Here is a 21,290-nt window from a genome sequence, read left to right as displayed (position 1 = left end):
CCCCCTCCATTTAATTTTCAGATCAGAATCTATACTATGAATTTTTTATTTGATGGGTACCCTTTTTGCTTCCTCATTTTTGCTATGTCAAAAAGGTTAAAATTATTTTAGTACATATAGAAATTTCTGTTTCTTTGTCCTTTTAAGTATACACCTTGCAGATAAATACTGCAGTTAAAGTAAACTATTTTTCATGTTTTCTTATATAATCCCATGTTACTTTTCTCAATATTTGTACACATTCCAGGACCAACAATAGTATATTACTATGTGTACTTTCTCTTAATTCCTTTAATATTTATCGATTTTGTTATCTTCAACAATCTCAAAGTTCTTAGTAAGATACATTTTATTTTACCTATCTCTAATTCATAGTTATTAGAAACATTTTTCATAAATATATAGATAAATTGTTTTTCCTCTTTAGAATAGTGTTTATACCCTTTATCCTTTTAAATATAGAGAATAGCTTATATTTTTTTTGTAAATTTGAATTACTTTCATATATCTAAGAAATGAGAATCCAATCAGTGAAGTGTGTTCTAAAACTTCCCCGAATTACTATTTCCTTTTAAAATTACCTTTATTGAAAATTTTTGTATAAAACTGTTTAACTTTAATAAAAATTTGTATTTCATCTTTTTAAAAAATCCTCTTCATCCATTCTTTTGTCATGAGCTTTCTTTAATAAAAATCTGATCAGTTAATGCCTAGCCCCTCATATTTCTCTAATTTCATTGTTATAGGAAAAGATTTTTTCATCTTAATCAAGTATCCAATTGGAGCATATCTAGTATGAGATGTTGATTTATATATTTCTCATTGGAAGTATCTAATTAATTGAAGATATGCTCATGGAGAAGAAATTTTAATGTCCATTAACTTCATGGCTGTTTCTTTTACATCTTTGTTCCTCAGGCTATAGATTAGAGGATTTAGCATAGGGATTACCACTGTATAAAACACAGAGGCTACTTTCACTGTATGCCTTGAGTTCTTGGAGTTGGGAACACAATAGAGGAAGAGAATGGTCCCATGAAAGATAGTGATGGCCATCAGGTGAGAGGCACATGTAGAGAAGGCTTTACGTCTCCCACTAGATGAATTCATCTTCAGGACAGTAACAAAAATGAATACATAAGAGGCCAGGATAATCAAAAGTGTGCTCACTTCATTAAAAGTGGCAGAGATGAAAAGCAGCATCTGGTTGAAATGTGTATCAGAATAAGAGAGAGTCAGCAGAGATGAGAATTCACAGAAAAAGTGATTAATTGTGTTAGATCCATAAAATGATAATTGGACAGCAGAACATGTGAGTAGGAGGGAACAGACCATACCCCATGTATAGGACCCTGCCACCAACAGGGCACAAAGCTTCTGGGACATGGCAACTGTGTACAACAAAGGATTGCAAATGGCCACAAAGCGATCATAGGCCATCACTGCCAATAAGAAAGATTCGGTCACCACAAAAGTACAAAAGAAAAAGAATTGTACCAAACACCCAGAGAAGGAGATGCTTCTGTCTTCTATGAGTAAATCTACCAACATCTTGGGAGCAATGATGGAGGAGTAACAGAAATCCACAAAGGACAAGTGGCTGAGGAAAAAGTACATAGGAGTGTGAAGTTTGGGATTGATTCGAATGATGCCAATCATTCCTAGATTTCCCACCACAGTTATTGAATATATGATCAGGAATACTAGGAACAGGGGCACCTGAAGGTCTGGGTAATCTGTGAAACCTAAGAGCACAAATGTAGCAATAGAACTGTGATTTCTCTCACTGGTCACCATGATTCATGCTGAGGGAAAGAATCAGAAAATCAGTCTTGAAAACAGGTTAAAAATAATATTAAAAAAACAAATATTGAATGCCTATTATTTGCATAGAACTCTACTAGGTAATAAAACTATAACATATGAAGCAAAATCCCACCTAATTTTTTCTCTGCTTTCAAATAATAGGGAGCCTAATGGGAATTTATATAGATTGAAAAATCTGAGAAAGTACTTTTGATGTTCTTTGAAGTCACTATTCTTCTAATGACTAGAGAATTGATGGGCAAACTTTTTAAAGAGGGGGCCAAAGGAAAGGAAATGCTCATCTATCAGTCTGTTTCTAAGGCAACTCTTTCGAAGTTTCATTTTATTGTATCATATTGTATCATTGTATTCATAAGATTAGTAATAATGTCACGTGGCCAGATAGAACATTTCTGGGGGCTGCATCTGGCCCAGAGGCTATAGTTTGCTCATCACTGAACTAGAGAATAAAATCCAGGTAAAAATTCAAATAATTTAATCGGGAAGTGCAATCAAGGGCCATTGCATCCAACATATACATGAAAAAGACTCCTGCTTGACATATCTGAGAAGTGATCAGCAATCTTTTTCTTTGTAATGTTGATTGAGGGAGAATCTAATCCCTACCAAGACATTCCATTTCACTTTTGGTCAGTTCTAAATGATAGCATGCCACCCACCCTCAACTTTGTATTACCTCTTTATAATTCCTAACCATTGTTGCTTTTTTCCTGTGGTATTATGCAGAACAACATCAGTGATGAAAACAACTAATAGACATTTTTATTGTATGGCCTATATGGTTTGAATAAATTTCTAAAGAGGAGGGATAACAAAGTGGTGGAGTATTCAAGGAAAACTTTTAAGATGAAATGAAATTGTTTCCTATGAAAAAGACATTTCAGAGAATATTCCAGAAGAACTGGTTCTCTTTTGAATGGAATATTGAGTAGTTCAGAGAGGAAGGATGAAGATAGGAAATTAATAGTAAAGAATAGAGAATTATTGAGATGGGGAAAGAAAGATCATTTGTGAATCTTTTAATACCTAAAGAATGAATTCAAAGAGTTATCAACATACCCAGAGGTTTGGATTCAGAGTCCCTCCAGGTATAAGATAGTTCATGCCTGAGGATGGTATTTCTCAATTTCCCCCAATGTAGGAGTGAGGTATAAAAAAGAACAGTGTTCAATTATTTTGAAGGAATTTATGTTTCCTCTGAAGTTAGGAAACAGATGAGAGATTGATTAAAATTTTATGAACTATTTTCCTACCTTATTTAAGGACGAAGGCCTTATATTTAATATTGTACATAACTAGAGCACACACTTTTGCCTCTTAAAAGAGAGACAGATCTCTTTAAGTATATGACAGTTTCTCAAAACAGAGATCCAGGGAAATCTACATGATTTTCACCCAAATACACTCAGATATTCATTCCATTTGCTTAAAGAATCTTATATTTATTTACTTTGTAGTCTTAAAAATATGTACTTTTTTCTCTTCCTCAATAAAATATAAGATCCATAAGAGAAGGTACTTTTTTATTCTTATATATGTGACATTGTATTCCCCCCCCCATGATTAGAATAGTGCTTTCTGTTAAGTAAGCAATTTATAAATACATGTTGATTAATTTTTTCATTAGATTAGCTTAACACTCTATCATATCCAAAGATTTTTTTTAATCTTTATTCTCATTCAGCATGATACACATGCCTCCATGATTTCTGTCATGCTGGGTTTATAAGCAGATTATTCATACATTTTTGCAAAAAATAAAATAAAGTGCAGATACCTAAAGTACTCCACTAGATGATTCTTTCCAAGTTCATTAGGAACCATTCATTTTTGGATAATTCCATTCAATCATTTATGAAATTAGTAATGAAATTGATTACTACTATTAATAATAATAACTAACATTTATATAACACATTTTTGTTAAACACTTCATAAACATCTAATTTTATCATTATGACAAAACCTGGAGATAGGTATTATTATTATTCCACCTATTTTACAAATAAAGATAAACATATAAAAGTCAAGTGACTTGCCAAGAGTCATACAACTAATAACTATCAGTGCCTGGATTTGAACTTATTTCTTCTTCACCTTAGAGGAATTATACTATTTTCTGTCTACCTTCATTGAGCTTCCAATTATAGTATACTTTTGCCTAAATCCCCCCATCCTTTCAATGAAAATGTGAATCTTCTCTCAGTCTATTTTTTTCTTATATATATTTTTTTCTACTTTACTCTGGTTATTAAATTTAATATTTCTAACGTTTAATTATTTAGTTACCTAATTATTAAATCTTATGTTTTTACCTTTCAACTTTGCTAAAGTTTGCAATTCAGGCTTTTGTTATTACCACCTAAAATTAGCACCATTACCAGGGAAGAAAAGCAGCATGAGAGTACTGAGCATACTAGCTTTCTCTGACAGGGACAAGGGTGAATTGGAGTCAGCTCAAATGTTTTAGTGTGAGCATTTCATCTCTGAAATTGGTAAATGCGATACATCAGGGATTGATTTATCGTTTTAATTTGGTTTTTATTGATTAGGTTTAAATGATGGAGAAAATGTTAATAATACAGATTACAAATAAAATTTCGTTGAATGTATTTTATTTTTTGGAGAGGTAATAACACATTTATAAGCAGACCACTACATAGAGGCATCTGATTAAGAGAAGATTGCAAAAGATCTTCATCACAATGAATATAGTGAAGATGTTTGAAACTATTCAATTTTAGAACTAATTCTTCTCTTTAAACTACTTTATGGAGTTTCACCATGATGACTTTCATGTAAGTCAGAGCTAGGAGGGAGTTAATTGCTGAGTCATTGGACTGGGGAAATGGGTAGAAGTTTCAGAAAGGAGTATCTGTTGGATTTAAGGAAGACTCCGAAATGGATATGCAAATGTGTATTAGAGTACCTTCAGATATAATTGATTTATTAGATTAAATGGTACAAGGCTGAAAGAGTCTTTATAGAACACATACTTCAACCCAATCATTTTATAGTTTAAGGAAAATGAGCCTTAGTATGTCACACAGTACAAGAATTGGTTAAGCTAGCTCTTCTAAATTCTAACTCCAAATCCAGTGTTTGTTGCTACTAAACATGAGTTTCCAATATTTGGCCCTTTGGAAGACTGGGAAATAGGGACAGCATGCCAGCCCCTATAGGTTCAACATACTAGTTGTTCCTCAGATTAAAGGTCTACCAGAAACACAGATCAGGCATAATTTTAATTTGTGACTTCTATAGTACCAGATAGTTATAGAAAATAGTGGGATCTGGAGGTGAAATAAAATTTAGAGATCATAAAGTTCTATGCTTTCCTTTTATAGATAAAGAAAATCACCTAAAGGAAAATGTATAGAGCTAGTAGTTCTTTTTATTACATATTGTCTCTTTTAATCTTGCTTCTAGAAAAACCTCTCAGGCTGTGTTACAATTTGGGCATTTTATTGCCTCCATGTAAATATGTGTAAGCTACAGAGAAGCTAGCCTTTTTCATGCAAGCCCCAAAACACTCCATCATAAGCAGACTTACCTTCTGAATGGAGACAAGCTACTCTCCTGCCTATGAAAGCTGCATATGGACATGATACTGAGGATTTAATGTCTCAGTATCCTTCAGGGACAAGGCTCTAGAGAATCCACCCTCAACTTCATTATTCTCCATGGGCCAAAGATAAGTAATTAAAAAGATTAAACTATATTTGATGCTATCTTGATCAAGGAAAAATCAAGAGGGAAACTGATGTAGTAGGAAAAAGAAGGAAAAGGTTAATCTTTCCATGCTTAATTTATATATTAAAATGAATAATTCTTTACTAATTATAGCTATTTAAACTGATTAAAGCTCAAATGCTTCCATTATCTCATCTGGCCATTTTTCTTTAAAATTTAGTATCTTTTTTCCACTTGCCTACAAAAATAATTTTAAATTCTCTTTTTAATTTAAACTCAATTTTTTTCACTACCTCTTGTTACTCTTTACTGAGAAGCCAATCAGTTTGATATAGACTATACATGTGCAATCATGCAAAACATATTTCCAGATTAATCATATAATAAAAGAAAGAAACAGACAAAATAAGAAAAAATAAATGTCAGTTTTTACAGAGACTACATCAGTTCTTTCTCTGAAAGTGCATAGAATTTTCATCATAAATCTTTCAGAACTGTCTTAGCTTATATTTCTTTAATAAGTCATTCGTAGTTGATCATTACACAGTATTGCTGTTATTGTTTACAGTGTTCTCCAGATTCTGCTCACTTCACTTAATACCAGTTCATGTAAATCTTTTCAGATTGCTTTTTTCGCCCTCAAAACATGAGGATCATAATTTCTCATGCAAACAAAATATTTCATCACAACCATATACCACAACTTTTTCAGTCATTCCTTGATTGAATGGGATCTTCTCAATTCCTAATTATTTGCCATCATAAAAAAAGCTCCTATAAATATTTTTGAATATATAGGTCCTTTTCCTTTGGAAAAAAATCTCTTTGGTATACAGACCTAGTAGTTGTGTTTCTTTTTTTTTAGTTGTGTTTCTTATGCATGCAATAAAACTAAAAATTAGGTTTTGATTTTTTTCTAACAATAATTTCAATATATTTGGATTATACCCTTGGAACAATTCTGGGATCTGTTAAATTGGATTTTAACTAGCTTAGAAGCCATATCAAGTTCAATTACATTGAAAACATCATGGAAAGTTTTATCTAGCGAGCTGTTTGATGTCTAATTCATCTAATCTATATATAAGGCCATAAACTTTTATACACACATATATATCTAAAAAACAACAACCTTTTTTCCCATTTGGCCAATTTTTTTATTGTTGTTTTTGTTTTTTAGTATTTTTGTGTGTATTCTTTACCAAACTTTTGAATAATTATTCATTTATTTGCAAGTCTCTCACTTCTTTCCCCAATTTTTGCTCTATGCCTCTCATTTGATTTTTCATATCCTTTTTCAGTTCATCCAAGAATTCTTTTATGGCCCAAGACCATTTCACATTTTTCTTTGATTCTTTGCAAGTAGATGTTTTGACAATGTTGTCTTCTGAGTTTGTTTTTATCTTTCCAGTCACCATAATAATTTTATGTCATCTGGTTCTATTTGTTTCCTCATTTCTCTAGCCTGTTTCTTGACTGTTAACATTAGTTAAAATTAGGCTCTACTTCTGAGGTGGAGGGGGAATTTTCCCTAGCTTCAGGTTTTTCATGTTACTGTTTTCAGACCTAGATCTGGAGGTCAGAATATTTACTCAAAACAACAGACTATAGTGGAGAGTTCTGTCAAAAGGTGACTTACTGGAAAAGTAAATGGCAAACTGCTATAATATCTTTGCCAAAAATAATAGAGAAAATATTTAAAAAAATAAAAGATATGAAACAAAATGAGATCCTCAGGTCAGAAAGTGGAGTTAAAACTGCTATTGACACTGTTTCAGTAAGCCCCGGAGCCAGTAGACAACAACTGGACCCAGACTAGGACCGGTACCAAAATTCTAGATGACTTCCATTTCCTTCTGCCCTCTTCTCTGCCCCCTCTAGGTCTGGCCCAGACATTTGACCTCCATGACACAAGCATAAGGCTTCTGCCCACCTGCCTGATCCTCAGAAAAGGATTTGGTCTGCCTAAAGGCCTTGGGTCTCATTAAGTCCTAGAGACCACCCAGTGTGGGCCTCAAAGAGATGGCTGGGTGGTGAGATGTAAGTAAATGTCATGCACTGGTTCAGAAAAGTGATCTTCCTCCATGATAACATGGCACATTGAGAGTACTGACTTCTTGAGTTTCATCTACATCCTAGACCACTGGTTTGAGAGATTGTTGAGCCCAGACTGGGGCTGCCTTGTCTGAACAATATAATAAAAGAGATGGACTTAGGGGTTCCCACTACATCTATAGCCACACATAAATGAATAAAAAAGTCAATATGTGATGTAAATTTTCCCTGAGTTTCCATTTCTTCAATGGAAGGGGTGGGCTCATAAGTCCCAGTCATTTCTAAGACCTATATATCAACCAATTAATCACTCAATGTGATATTATATTCTACTCTGAGACTCAGTTTTCCTTCTGTAAAATGAAAGAAGGTGGAAAGTTCCTACCATATCTAAAACCTTATGCCAATCAATCAATCAATATGTTGTCTCTGAGACTCAGGTCCTTTATTTCTAAAATAAAGATATTGAACAAAATGTCTTTTGAAGTCCTTGTCAAAAAAGAAAGAAAAGGAAAAGGAAAATGTCCAGTGACATTTTGGTGAGAACAACTATATGTAGTTCTAATATTAATGAAAAGACTGGACCAAAACCAAAAGGAATCTTACTTGTGGATATTATGGTTGATGATGAAAGGAAACTCCAATACTGTAAAGCTCAAAACTACCTAAGAACTTGGAATATATGACCAATAAAGATCAATAAGTCAAGGTAAAGTGGGTGTGGTCACAAATGGGATGAAAGATTAAACATTGACATCTTAGGTGTTAGTGAACTTAAATACATGGATTGTATGAATTTAATTCAGGAGATCATTACGTATACTGCTGTGAGAAAATATCCATTTTAAGAAATGAAATATCATCATAGTTAATAAATCATTGAGAATTGAAGTACTAGAGTGTAATTTCAAAAATTACAGAATGATATCTGTTCAAATCCAATGGAAAGTATTCAACATCATATTAATAGAAGTCTGTACTCTAGCCTGATACTGAAGAGGACAAAGTTGATCAGTTCTGAAAATATTTACAACATCTAGAAATAACATTAAAAAGATGCAAAATCATCATAGGGATTTGTAATACTAAAGTAGGAAATAAAAATCATAATTGTAATAAAAGGCAAGTTCAGGTTCAGTCTTGGAGCACAAAATGAAGCAGGACAGTAAATACAATAAAATACTGACAAAATTACACTCTGGTCATAGAAAATATTCTTGTTAACAACCCAAAAGGCAACTCTATCATTTAAAATTATTCATTTAAAACAAGACTTGTGAGGCAGCTAGGGTGCTCAGTGGAGAACCAGCCCCAAACACAGGAGGTCCTGGGTTCATATCTGGCCTCAGGCACTTCCTAGCTGTGTGACCCTGGGCAAGCCACTTTACCCCCATTGCCTAGTCCTTACCACTCCAGAATATTGATTCCAAAACAGAAGGTAAGGGTTTAAAAACAAACAAACAAAAATAAAATGAGATGTGGAGCTATGACTGCAAATTTCAGTCTTAAATCAAAGAAAGTAGGGGAAAGCATTAGACTGTTTAAAAATATCCTAAATAACTCTTTTATGGATATGAAGTGGGAGTGATGAATAGATTTAGGGAACTAACTACGAGACAGAGTGAAGTTTCTTCATAGAAGAAACAGCAACAGAAAACATTCCAAGGAAAAAGAATAGAAAAAAATCAAACTGGTTGTCTGATGAGGCTTTATAAATAACTGAGGAAAGAAGGAAAACGAAAGGGAAATGAGAAAGGGAAGGATATACCAATGGAACCCAGGATTCTAGAAAAGAGCAAAGAGAGATATGATAGTTTCCTTAAATTAGCAATGCAAAGAATTAGAAAAAAATAAAATGGGAAAGACCAAAGAGGTCTTTAAGAAAATTAGAGATATCAAGGGAATACTTAATGAAAAAAATAGGCACTAAAAATAAAAATGGTAAGAATTTAAAAGCACTAGAAGAGATTAAAATATGTGTCAAGAACATACAAAAGAACTATACAAAAAAGTTCTTAACATCACCAAACAATGATGGTGTGGTTACTCAATTAGAGCCAGAGTAAAGTTAAGTGGTTATTAAGAAGCATTGTTAATGATAAAGCCAGAGGATGCAACAAAATTCCAGCAGAGATACTTGAAATCCTAAAAGACAATGCTTTCAAAGTGAAGCACTCAAAATTCCAGGAAAGCTGGGAAACTCAGCAATGGCCACCAGATGAGAAACAATCAGTTTATGTCCTAATTTCTAAAAAGGGAAATATGAAAGAATATTCAAATTTTCAAACAAGTATTCTCCCTTCACATGCCAGGAAGGTTACACTCAAGATTACACTAGCTATATTAAATAATATGTGAAGTTGTAGTAGATAATCCTCAGATCCCCATCTTTAAGGTCTCCCTTATGCTCTAAGGACTGGCTTTGCAAGGCTGACAGAGCCACCAGCTTGCCACAAACACAATGACCTGCTGAAATTCCAGAACAAAGCAAGTGGTTCTCCTTCATAGGACACTGTTACTTCCCATGCTGTGATCTAACATAACCATGATGGATTGATGTTCTGGACTTATACTGTCTTTATCATACTAAGGACTATACAAGCCTGGGCTACCCCAAGAACAATGCTGCAACGGAATGCAGGGCCACTCCCCTTCTTCATCCAATCATATAATTCCCCGTATCTTTGTGTCCAATCATGTGTGTCCAGTCATGTAACCTAAGTTTATAAAATAACAAGAACCCTTCTCTCCAATGCTCAGACCTGAGGAACGATCCCGTCTGGGTCCACATGTGTAATAAATCTCCTTCCTTACTTACTCTTGAGTGACTTTCCTCTTGCCTGGCTAAACTGAAAATGGAACAAGAAAGTGGGAATTACTTGAAGAGCAGCCTGGTTTATGAAAAGACAAAGGAAAAGACAAATTGCCAATCTTCATGGGATTAGGAAGAAAGCAAGACAGTTCCAGAAAACAAATTAAAAAAAAACTCATTTATCTCTTCATTGACAAAGCCTTTAACCAAGTGGACCACAATGAAAGGTAGCAAGTCCTCAGGGTGATGGAAAGACTAGATTATTTTACCTGAGCAAACTATATGCAGACCAAGAAGTAATATTTAGAATGAAACATAGAACTGATAGGTTTAAAATTGGAAAAGGAGCACAAGAAGGCTTTATAGCATCACCTTCTTTATTTAACTTACATACTGCCTACTTTATGTGAAATGTCAGAGTGGATGAATCAGAAGTTGGAATTAAGGTTGCCTGAGAAAGCAAGAACAAATTCATATGCATAAAATAACACATATATATGCATATATATATATATATTAAGATTCTCTTGATGAAAGGGAAAATGGAAAGCATAAAGTCTGAATTGAAGCTTAACCACAAAAACTAAAATCTTGGCAACTGGACCCATCACTTCCTTGAAAACAGGGAGAAGAAATAGAAGCCATGTCAGATTTTGTATTCTTGGGCTCAAAGACCACCGAAGACAAGAACTGCATCTATAAAATGAAAAGATGCTTCTTGTAAGAAAAGCTGTGACCAATCTGGATAGCATACTAAAAAGCAAAGAAAACATCTAGGTAACAAAGCTTTGTATAATCAAAACTATTTTTTTTCCAATAGCAATGTATGGAGTGGTTTGGCATTTCTTTCCCCTGTTTATTTTATAGATAAGCGTACTTATCTATAAGGTGTATCATCTTTATTTTATTGATAAGGATACTTATCTATCTAAGGATATCACAGGGTAAAGTGAATCATCCATGGTCACAAAGCTTATAAGATTCTGAGGCCAGATTTAAACTCATGAAGATGTGTCTTCTTGACTCCAGGCCTGGCATTCTATCCTGTGAGACACCAAGATGCTTGAATAATAGTACAATTACCTAATGTTCATTTTCTTTTCATTAGAGTGTAAATCAAATTTTCACAGATAGATTCTGTAACAAAAGAGGGGGATAAAATGCCAGCAAGAAGGGCTTAATTAAATTATTCCTTTTTCTGTAATAGGTTTTTTTAATTAATTTTAATTTCAAAAATTACATGCACTCTAGTTTTACCAGCAGAACAGGTTTAAACTGCTTCACCCTTCTGAAAGATAGAGAGAGATGTCTGAATTTCTCAGAAACCTTTCCATATGTGCATTACAAGGGATTTCATAATTCATTTTTCCTCTTGGGAATTGTCTATAAATTATACTCCTGAAATTATTAAATCTCTGTGGATTGCAATATGGTAATCAAAACAAATGTGTACACTTTCTGGGCATGTGGATCAAATTTTTATGCCCTCCTGATCCTTCTCCTCTCCCCCCACCCCCAATTGATACCAATTCTATTATATACATGTAATGTGACAGATCATTAAATTTTTTTTTATCTTTTAGACTTGGTGACAGAGATTTGTTATTTAAATTCATGTTCTTGTCCACCTGGGTCAAACTTAATTGTTTCAATTAGATAGAAATCACCTAGAACCTTTCTCTATCTTCTAGCAATCATCAAACTGTTGATTTTGTTTAGGATACTATACCTAATTTCAAGACTGGCTGAACAATTATAGTTCACATTTATGTGATACTTCTCACTCTACAAAATATGTTTCTCAGCAACATACTTTGACATAGAGATGATGTGTTTTTATCTCTATTTTAAAACGAGATAACTAGTGCAAAGCTATATTATATTTTAAGATTCTATAATATAGAGATGTATGAAGTATAAGAGATAAATAATAATTTTAAGTTCATTTCATTTTCTGACAGTAATGGACATCAGTGTTTAATTCAATTAACATTAGGCTCACTCAAAATATCTGATCTTGAACAGAAGAAATCTTATTAGCATAGTTTATCCATCTTTACTTTCTTGTCCTCTATCTGAATGCTATTATGTCATATTGTGTCATAAATATTTATTTCATTTCTTTTTTTTATATAAATGGATTTTTATATATGCTATATAAAGTTATATAAATGGATTTTGCTAAAGGAAATATATACATATTTTAACTCCTAAAAAGACACTTATATAACTGTTTAAGATATTTTAACAGCTTTAAATCTGGGGAAGTCAAATGTTTGCAGGATTATTCAAGACCACATTGGGGTAAGATCTGTTGCAATCAAATGAAAAAGAAATTCAGTAAAAGCACCACAGATGCACAAATATCACGAATGGGTAGATTATTGCCTCAAAAAGGTATAGTTAATCCTTAAAAAAAATCAAGCAAAAACTTGCCAGGGCAATTAGAAGAGTCATTACTCATTTCTCTACCGTGAAGAGAACATATTTTAAGTTTGGAGGCTCTTAATGACCAGGATAAGAGAAGACAAAAAAAAGATAAAATGAACTATGAAATGCCTTTGTCCCAAGGACTGAGTTTAAAGAAAATGAATTCTTAAGTACTTTTCCAATTACTTTATCCAGGATTAGTTAAAGACAATCCAACCTAAATACCTTTATAGCCACCCTAGCACATGGGTATTTCATCTAGGCTGTTCCCACTCACTCTAGTCTCTAACTACCTTGATTTCCTAATCTTCTGTAACCCCTCATGCAGTCTGTTGCCCTCCCCCGATTTTGTCCCAAAAACTATATAAACTCACCACTTTTTGTAGATGAGCAGGAATTTCGAGTATTACATCACTGTGTGTCTTTCCCAAGATTATAGTCCTCCCATTACAGTAGCTCTATACTAAGTTTTTTTTTAAATTTTTATCTCCCTTGCCCAAATTAAAGATTTGTTATTATAACCATTCTGACTATTCTTTAATTTTTTCAGTATCACTATGAAGAAAGACTTTTTTTTAAGTTTGTCATGTGCAACTGTTAAAGAGAGTTTTTCATAGTTTCTCCCTTTTTCTATTAAAGAGGCAAGGGAGCAAAAAGATTTCTGAGTAAGAAACCCCCTGTTGTACAATTGACACTCACTTTCAGTCCCTGAAAGTGAGTGATAGTTGCAGCTGGCAGTTGGAAAGGGGCTTTGGTGTCTGGATCCCCTGGGGAGAGGAGTATGTGTCACTTGTTCTCTATGGGATTGTTTGAGTCAGAGAAATGGATTTAAAGCCTTAACAGCTTTATTGACGATTGATTATCTTGGGTAGATAGGTAGATAGATAATGAGTAAATTATTAGTCAGAGTAGAAAAGTTAGGCCAGAACCTGGCTCTGGCAGAAGGCACTGCCCTCAAAGGCAAATAGATTTAGGTTTTTCTAGAAAAAATTTCATTAGGATTGGGATATTATGTATAGTTATATGCTATTATAAGATTCCTCTTGATATCCTCCTTTCTATTTCCTATCTGTATTTTCCTAATAATAAACTAATTGTTTTGTGTTTAAGAAGCTGCTCTCCTGACTTTTGTTCAAACTCCTACCCCCAAAATTTAACCGTCACACCACAGAATAGAATGATGAAAGTATTTTAAGTTCTAAGTGTACTGGAGGAATCAAAGTTTTACAGATAAAATTTGACTTTTTTTTTCTTTAAGGTTATACCAATTTTAAAAATTGGGTCAAATTCTAAAATCTGGCTATTTTTATCAGACTATAAAGAAATCTAAATTATTCAGGAGATTTTTACTTCTAATGCATCTAAAATCTTGCCTGTGTTGAAGGAATGATGAAGTCATAGATAAATACATGCATACATACATGCATATGTATATACATAAACAGATAGATTTTTTTTCATAATTATAAAAATCCTTAAACAAAGATGGGACATTCTTATAGAACTTTGTACAATTTTTTACAAGAAATGCTTAAAATAGTTCCACAAGGTAAAATTTCTAATTAACTGTTAATGTGCACATGGAGAATGTCCCTTAACTTGATGTTAATATCCATTAACTTGAGGACAGTTTCTTTTACCTCTTTGTTCCTAAGGCTGTAGATTAGGGGATTTAGCATGGGGATTACCACTGTATAAAACACAGAAGCTACTTTGAACATAAGCTGAGAGTTTTTGGAGTTGGGCACACAATAAAGGACAAGAATAGTCCCATGGAAGATAGTGATGGCCATCAGATGAGAGGCACATGTAGAGAAGGCTTTACGTCTTCCACTAGATGAATTCATCTTCAGGACAGTGACAAAAATGAATACATAAGAGGCCAGGATAATCAAAAGTGTACTCAAACCATTAAAGGTGGCAGAGATGAAAAGCAGCATCTGATTGAAATGTGTATCAGAACAAGAGAGAGTCAGCAGAGATGAGAATTCACAGAAAAAGTGATTAATTGTGTTAGATCCATAAAATGATAATTGGACAGCATAACATGTGAGTAGGAGGGAACAGACCATACCCCATGAGTAGGATCCTGCCACCAACAGGGTACAAAGCTTCTGGGACATGACAACTGTGTACAACAAAGGATTGCAAATAGCCACAAAGCGATCATAAGCCATTACTGCTAGCAGGAAAGCCTCAGTCACCACAAAGGTACAAAAGAATGAAAATTGAACCAAACAGCCAGAGAAGGAGATGCTTCTGTCTTCTATGAGTAAATCCACCAACATCTTGGGAGCAATGATGGAGGAATAACAGAAATCCACAAAGGACAAGTGGCTGAGGAAAAAGTACATAGGGGTGTGAAGTTTGGGGTTGATTCGAATGATGCCAATCATTCCCAGATTTCCCACCACAGTTATAAAATATATGATCAAGAATATCAGGAAGAGAGGCAACTGAAGGTCTGGGTAATCTGTGAAACCTAAGAGGACAAATGTAGCAACAGAAGTGTGATTTCCCTCACTGGTCACCATGTCATTCTGGAAAAAAGAAACACAAAGTCAGCCCGGAAAACAATTTTTAAAATTAATATTAAACATAGTACTATGGTACACATTAATGATATGAAGTAAAAAGAAAAGAAAAAATGTTAAATCTTCCATTTTAAAGGATTAGAGAGCCTAATGGAAATCTAGATATTTTGAAGACCATGGGAAGACTTATAAATGTTGATTGGGGTCTCTATTCTACTATTAACTGGATAATAAAATCCAAATAAAAGACTGAAATATTTTCACTGTGAAATGCAATCAAAGAACATTACATCCAAACTCTAGTTCAAAAGACTATTTTTGACACATCTAAGAAGTGTCAGTTATCTTTTTCTTAGTAACATCCAGTGAGGGAGAATCTACTTCTTCCCATTGCATTCCACTTTACTTTGGGATTGCTCTAAATTTTAACATGACACCTATCTCCCAACTTTATATTACCTCTTTTCAGTTTTTAACCATTGTTTCTTTTTTTTCCTACTGTGCAACAACACCAATGATGACAACTGTTACCAGAATTTCAACTGGATGATAGATATGGTTTAAGTAAGCTTCAAAGGAGGAGATAAAGTAATGGTGTGTTAAAAACACAATTAAAATGAAATAAAATTATTTCTTATGAAAAAATACATTCCAGAAAGCACACTGGAAGGAATGAGTGTAATTAGAGTGTGATACTGAAGCTATTCAGAGGAAGAAGATGAAAATAGGAAGCTCACAGTGAAGGTTGAAGGACCAATGGGATGAGGAATAAATGACCAAGTGGGAGTTTGTTAATCCTTGAAGAATGAATTCATGTAGGTTATCAACAGACATAGAGGTTTCAGTTCATGGTAGAATTCCTCAAGAATATGAAATAGCTCTGGTTTAAAAATGGTATTTCTTACTTTCCACCAAGGTAGAAGACTGGTATAAGATTGAATGGTGACTATCCAGTTATCTAAAGGGACATCTCCCCTTCTTGTGAATTTAGGAAATTGGTCAGAGAGGGAGTACCATTTTTACAAACTTTCTTTCCCTTCATATTTGAGAACAAAGGTTTTAATTTTAATATTGTGCATGACTACAACATGTTTCCTACTCACCTCTGCCTCTTAGAATAGTTTTCTTCAAAACAGAGATGCAAGTCTATCTCATACATGAGATCTTTCTTGTGAATCTCAGATACTCATTCCTTATGCTTAAAGCAGCTTGCATTTATTTATTTACTATATGTTCTTTAAAAACATGCACATTTTCTATTCCCCAATAAAATGTAAAATGCTTGAAAGAAGCAATTGTTTGTTTATTTCTTTTGTTGTTGTTTCTATCTGTGCCATTTTATCCCTCTCTCCATGTTTACTAGTATGCTACATTTTTAACTAGTAGGCAATTTATAAATGCAGGTTGATTTTTTTTGTTTTTATTAGGCTCAGACCAATGCTCTAGTAGACTGATGGCGAATCTTTTAGAGATGGAGTGCTACCCCCATGCCCCTTAACTCACATAGGGGAGGGAAGAAGTGATCCCATTAGACTGCAAGGCAGAGGGGTGGCTGGAATGAGGAATGCCATAAGTGAGTGTAGAGAGGGTGATGGGGGTAGCCTGAGAGTTCTAGTTCTGCTGCTTGTGAGCCACCCACCTTACCTCCTGTGCAATCCCATTGGGCTGCTTGACAGAGGGTCATCTGATGTGAAAAAATGTCATCAGGCTTGGTGGAGAGTAGGGAAGGGAGCAACTCCACTCAAGTCCCTCTTCCTTTCTAGTAATAAACTCTGGAGAGGATGGGAGAGGCAGCTAAGTGCCCACAGAGAGTGTTCTGTGTGCCATCTCTGGCGCCTGTGCCATAGGTTCATCATCACTGCTCTAGTATATTCAAAACTTTTTTAATCTTTACTTACTTTCAGTACACATGCCTCTGATCTTTGTCATGCAGGTTTATGAATATTTTTTAGAGCAGAGCATTTAAAATACTTCATATATATATATATATACGTATATATATATATAATTATTAAGGGTCTTTAATCAAGGTAAGGGAGTTGTAATTCAAGGTGTTGTGATAACACCAGAGTACAGGAATGCTGAAGAGGGGCAGAAAGTGCAGGGTTTAAATGGATTTCAACAGTGAAGAGTGCTTGTGAGAGGCATCAAGGAGAAGGAATAATTGACATCTAAGGACATTCAAAGGAGTCCAGGTCAGGCTTGATGCAAACACAGCAGATGGGTGCATTTTCCCCATTCTCAGACTTGGGTACTTCCCCTCCAGTAGACCCAGGCTCTGGATCTGCAAACCCACTCTCCACCCTGGCTCTGGGATCTCTGAAATTCCTTCAGGACAATCACACTTGGAGCCCTTAGATCTGATCTGAGGTTTATCACACCCGGACTTCTTTGAATGTCCTTAGATGAGCAAGTCCCTTAACCCAAATTGCTTAGCCCTCACCATTCTTTTGCTTTGGAACTGATTCTTAGCATTAATTCCAAGACAAAAGGTAAAGGTAAAAAACAAAAAAATAAAAATAAAAACAAGTTCTGTTATCTATTTATCTCTAGTAGAACAAAATTTTCATAGGATCCAAAGGAGATTTTTTCTAGTTTTATTCTGAACTGATTTGATCAGTGATTCTCACAGAGTTGTTTAGAACATAATGTTTATATATTAAATGAATGATAAAAAGAATGAATGACTTTCTTCCTTTACTGACACTGACAAGTTGGGTGGTAGAGTTCATTCCCAGGGCTGTAGCCTAATGAATAAGGTTTCTTCCTGAGTTCTCCTTGACTGATAGATGAAGCAGTATTATCTATGGCCAAGTATCCTGGGGGTAATAAAATTGATTTAAATCATAAGCAATAAGGGTGCTCAGAGAACATCTAGTTGAACTACCTCATTTTACAGTTGAAAAAAAGGAGCTGAGTATGTTAGAAGACTTGTTCCTTGTGACAACACAGGTGGTGTTGGATGTTGTGTTGTCACCAAAGTCCTCTGACTCTAAAGCCAGTGCTCATTCCACTGTACAAAACTGTAATAATGTTACTAATAAATAAAGTATATACTGGAAGTCCATTCTAAGCCTATAGAAGCAGGATAGAGCCCATCTTGGGAGAAAATACTCTTAAAGTTTTGCTTTTAGATACCTTTGTTTAGTTACTAGTTAACTAGTTAACTCCTAGTACACATCCTTCTTTCATTGGCAGAATCTCTGCTCAATCATTTTTTTGGACATGTGGCCTAGTGAAGAACACTCACAGTATTTGGATCAGGAAGAGCAAGGTTCATATCCTGAAACTTCTATTTAATTGAAATTCAACCAGGAATTATTATTTAACTGGAAGCAAGTACTACATTTGAGGCAAAGAATACCAGCTTTCTCACATGTTACCTATGTGACTGTATCCCTTGTATGAGGAATATAATTCTCTAGGACTTAGTTTTCTCAATTGTAAAAAGAGTTGGATGAGACATTTTCTAATTCCCTGCCTTTCTTAAATTTACATGATCTTAAGCATGATACACTTGTTGTGGTCCCAGAATGGTGATGGGCCATGAAATCTCAGGCAAATACTTCTACCTCTGTGGACTACAGCTTACTCCTCTGTGAGCCCTTCTAGTTATCTAGTCCAGGAGCTCTATCCCTTCTCTTTTTTTGAACTAATGTTCTGTCATACCAAGGTTACTGACTTCTATACTTCTTAAATGATATTTAGCTAGGCTCCTACTCAATCTAATCACAAGAACATAACCAAGAAGCTATATATTTACACAATTCAAAAAACTAGATATGGTTCAAAAGCTCTTCTAAGAGCCTTTCAATTCAACTGACCTTTATTAAGCCATATTACATGGTCTGCATTACACCCAACCCTGGAGGTGCAAAGACAAAACCAAAACTGGCCCAGCATTCAAGACTTTTACATTCACATCAAAAATTTAGACATACTTTGTGATCTGGGAATGAGTTTTATAAATAACCTAATGTTCATTTCTTGTTGAAAACAGGAAATTTTGTTGTAGATGGAAGGAAAGGATTCACTCCAGGAAGAATCCACTTGCTATAAATAAAATCATCTGAAATCCAGATGAGTGTTCCCAGTATTCTAGGTTGTTGCTTAATGTCACATAGAAGTTTCCAGGTCTTACCTCCAAAAACAGTTAATTCCAGTGGATAATGTCATTTGAGAGACATCCAAATTTCCCTTCTATTCTATAATACCTTCCTATTGAATCTGAAACTATAGGCTTTAATTGAATGTTTTGGAGTCAATGAGTTGTCTTCAGCCGTCCTGTGATGAACAACAGCCTGTTTTCTTTGAAAGGAGGAGCAAAATCACACAAATCAGGAAACCCAGTTATGTAGCCCATCTCCTGGCCTAGTCTAGCCATTATTCATATATATCTTCCCTTCTTTAAATTACTAAGATTCAGGAAAGAAATACATTTCTGTTGCAATTCTGAGATCTTTAATGTATCCATATTTTAATCTTTACTTCAATGATCCTGGAAATATATTAAAAAAACGTGGGATTTAGAGGTGAAAGAAATTTAGAAATCATCTGTTCTATGTCTTCTATTTACAGATGAAGAAATGAAGGCACCTAGAGGCAAATGACTTAACAAAGATCATGAAGTTAGGAACTCAGTCCATTACATATTTTCCCTATTGGTCCTGTTTCTAGACAAATCTTGCCAGGGTTCTGAATAGGAGTGAGCTACATAGTTGCTAGACTTTTTAAGTAAGAGAAAGTTCTAGAAAAAATGTCAAGAGGAAAGAAGTAGACATTTCAATTTCATTTCATATTTGCTTTAAAAAACAAACTAGAACATTTTACATGAAGATTTAAACAACTCCATTGTAAGCAAACCTACCTTCTGAATGGATCCAAACTACTCTCCTCGCTCTTAAAGTTGTATGTATTCATGATACTGAGGATCTTATATCTGCAGTGTCCTCCAGGGATACACCCTGGAGAATCTACTCTCTACTTCATTATTCTCCACATGTCACAGAAAAGCAATTAAAAGGAATGTCTTGTTTCTCGGGTCATCTTTTTTTTTAAACCCTTACCTTCTATCTTAGAATCAGTTCTGTGTATCAGTTCCAAGACAGAATAGTGGTAAGGGCTAGGCAATGGGGGTCAAATGACTCCCTCAGGGTCACACAGCTAGGAAGTAACTGAGGCCAGATTTGAACCAGGATCCCCTGGGTCTAGGCCTGGCTCTCAGTCCACTGAGCTACTGAGCCACTCAGCTGCCTCTTCATTCAGATCATCTTGATGGAATTAAAGTCAAAAGGGACACTGACTTAGAAAGAGGAAGAAGAGGAAAGTTACTTTTAATATATTTTTACTTGCATCTTAATAATTCCTTAATGATTATACATATTTATGCTACCCAAAGTCCCAGAAATTCATTGTCTTGTTGATTTTTATAATGATCTTATTACTGACAGGTCTGAAATTATTTTTGTCCATTGTGGATGGAGAAGAAGAGATGAAGAATCTGATCTTTGTGACTCATGTTACTTGTCTAAGGTCACAGAGCTAGTAAGTATTCAGGCCAGAATCCAAACCCATGTGTCTTGTTTCCTAGGTGAATATTCTTTTTGTTATATGGCCTGACTTCCAGAGTCAGCTGATGATGACACCAAATCCTGAGAGCTAGAATGGATCTTAGAAATCATCTATAGATATGATCTTCATTTTTTATCATGATGTCCAATGAGTATTATCATCAATATCATGTTAGCATGGAATGCCAATACATGACTCTGTGTTCATGTTACTATGACAAAAGAGGCAACATGGCATGCTGGATAGAGTATTAGTCTCTGAGCTAGTCAAATTGGGGTCCAAATCCTAATTTTGGAAAATATTGACTGGGAATTCATTTAACTTCTCAATCCTCTTGACATCTAAGACATTAAATTGCAGATAAATCT

General features: G+C 34.4%; 2 protein-coding genes across 2 annotated transcripts; both read right to left on the bottom strand.

The window, feature by feature from the left end:
* Positions 1–852: 852 nt before the first annotated feature.
* On the bottom strand, positions 853–1,797 carry LOC123252625 (olfactory receptor 5D18-like). Its single transcript, XM_044681898.1, has one exon. It carries the CDS (start codon positions 1,795–1,797, stop codon positions 853–855), a length of 945 nt encoding a protein of 314 aa, XP_044537833.1.
* A 12,582-nt stretch (positions 1,798–14,379) lies between these two features.
* LOC123252624 (olfactory receptor 5D18-like) lies at positions 14,380–15,351 on the bottom strand. Its single transcript, XM_044681897.1, has one exon. The coding sequence runs from the start codon at positions 15,349–15,351 to the stop codon at positions 14,380–14,382; it is 972 nt and encodes a 323-aa protein (XP_044537832.1).
* Between the last annotated feature and the right edge of the window lie 5,939 nt (positions 15,352–21,290).

Source organism: Gracilinanus agilis, chromosome 6 (genome assembly GCF_016433145.1).
Source record: "Gracilinanus agilis isolate LMUSP501 chromosome 6, AgileGrace, whole genome shotgun sequence".
Lineage (NCBI taxonomy): Eukaryota > Metazoa > Chordata > Mammalia > Didelphimorphia > Didelphidae > Gracilinanus > Gracilinanus agilis.
Note: the sequence above shows the minus strand (reverse complement) of the source record. Positions and strands in the feature narration are given on the sequence as shown.

Bases quoted from the DNA above. Each gene is read 5' to 3' on its own strand.
- LOC123252625 (XM_044681898.1), bottom strand. From the start codon at position 1,797: ATGGTGACCAGTGAGAGAAATCACAGTTCTATTGCTACATTTGTGCTC.
- LOC123252624 (XM_044681897.1), bottom strand. From the start codon at position 15,351: ATGGTGACCAGTGAGGGAAATCACACTTCTGTTGCTACATTTGTCCTC.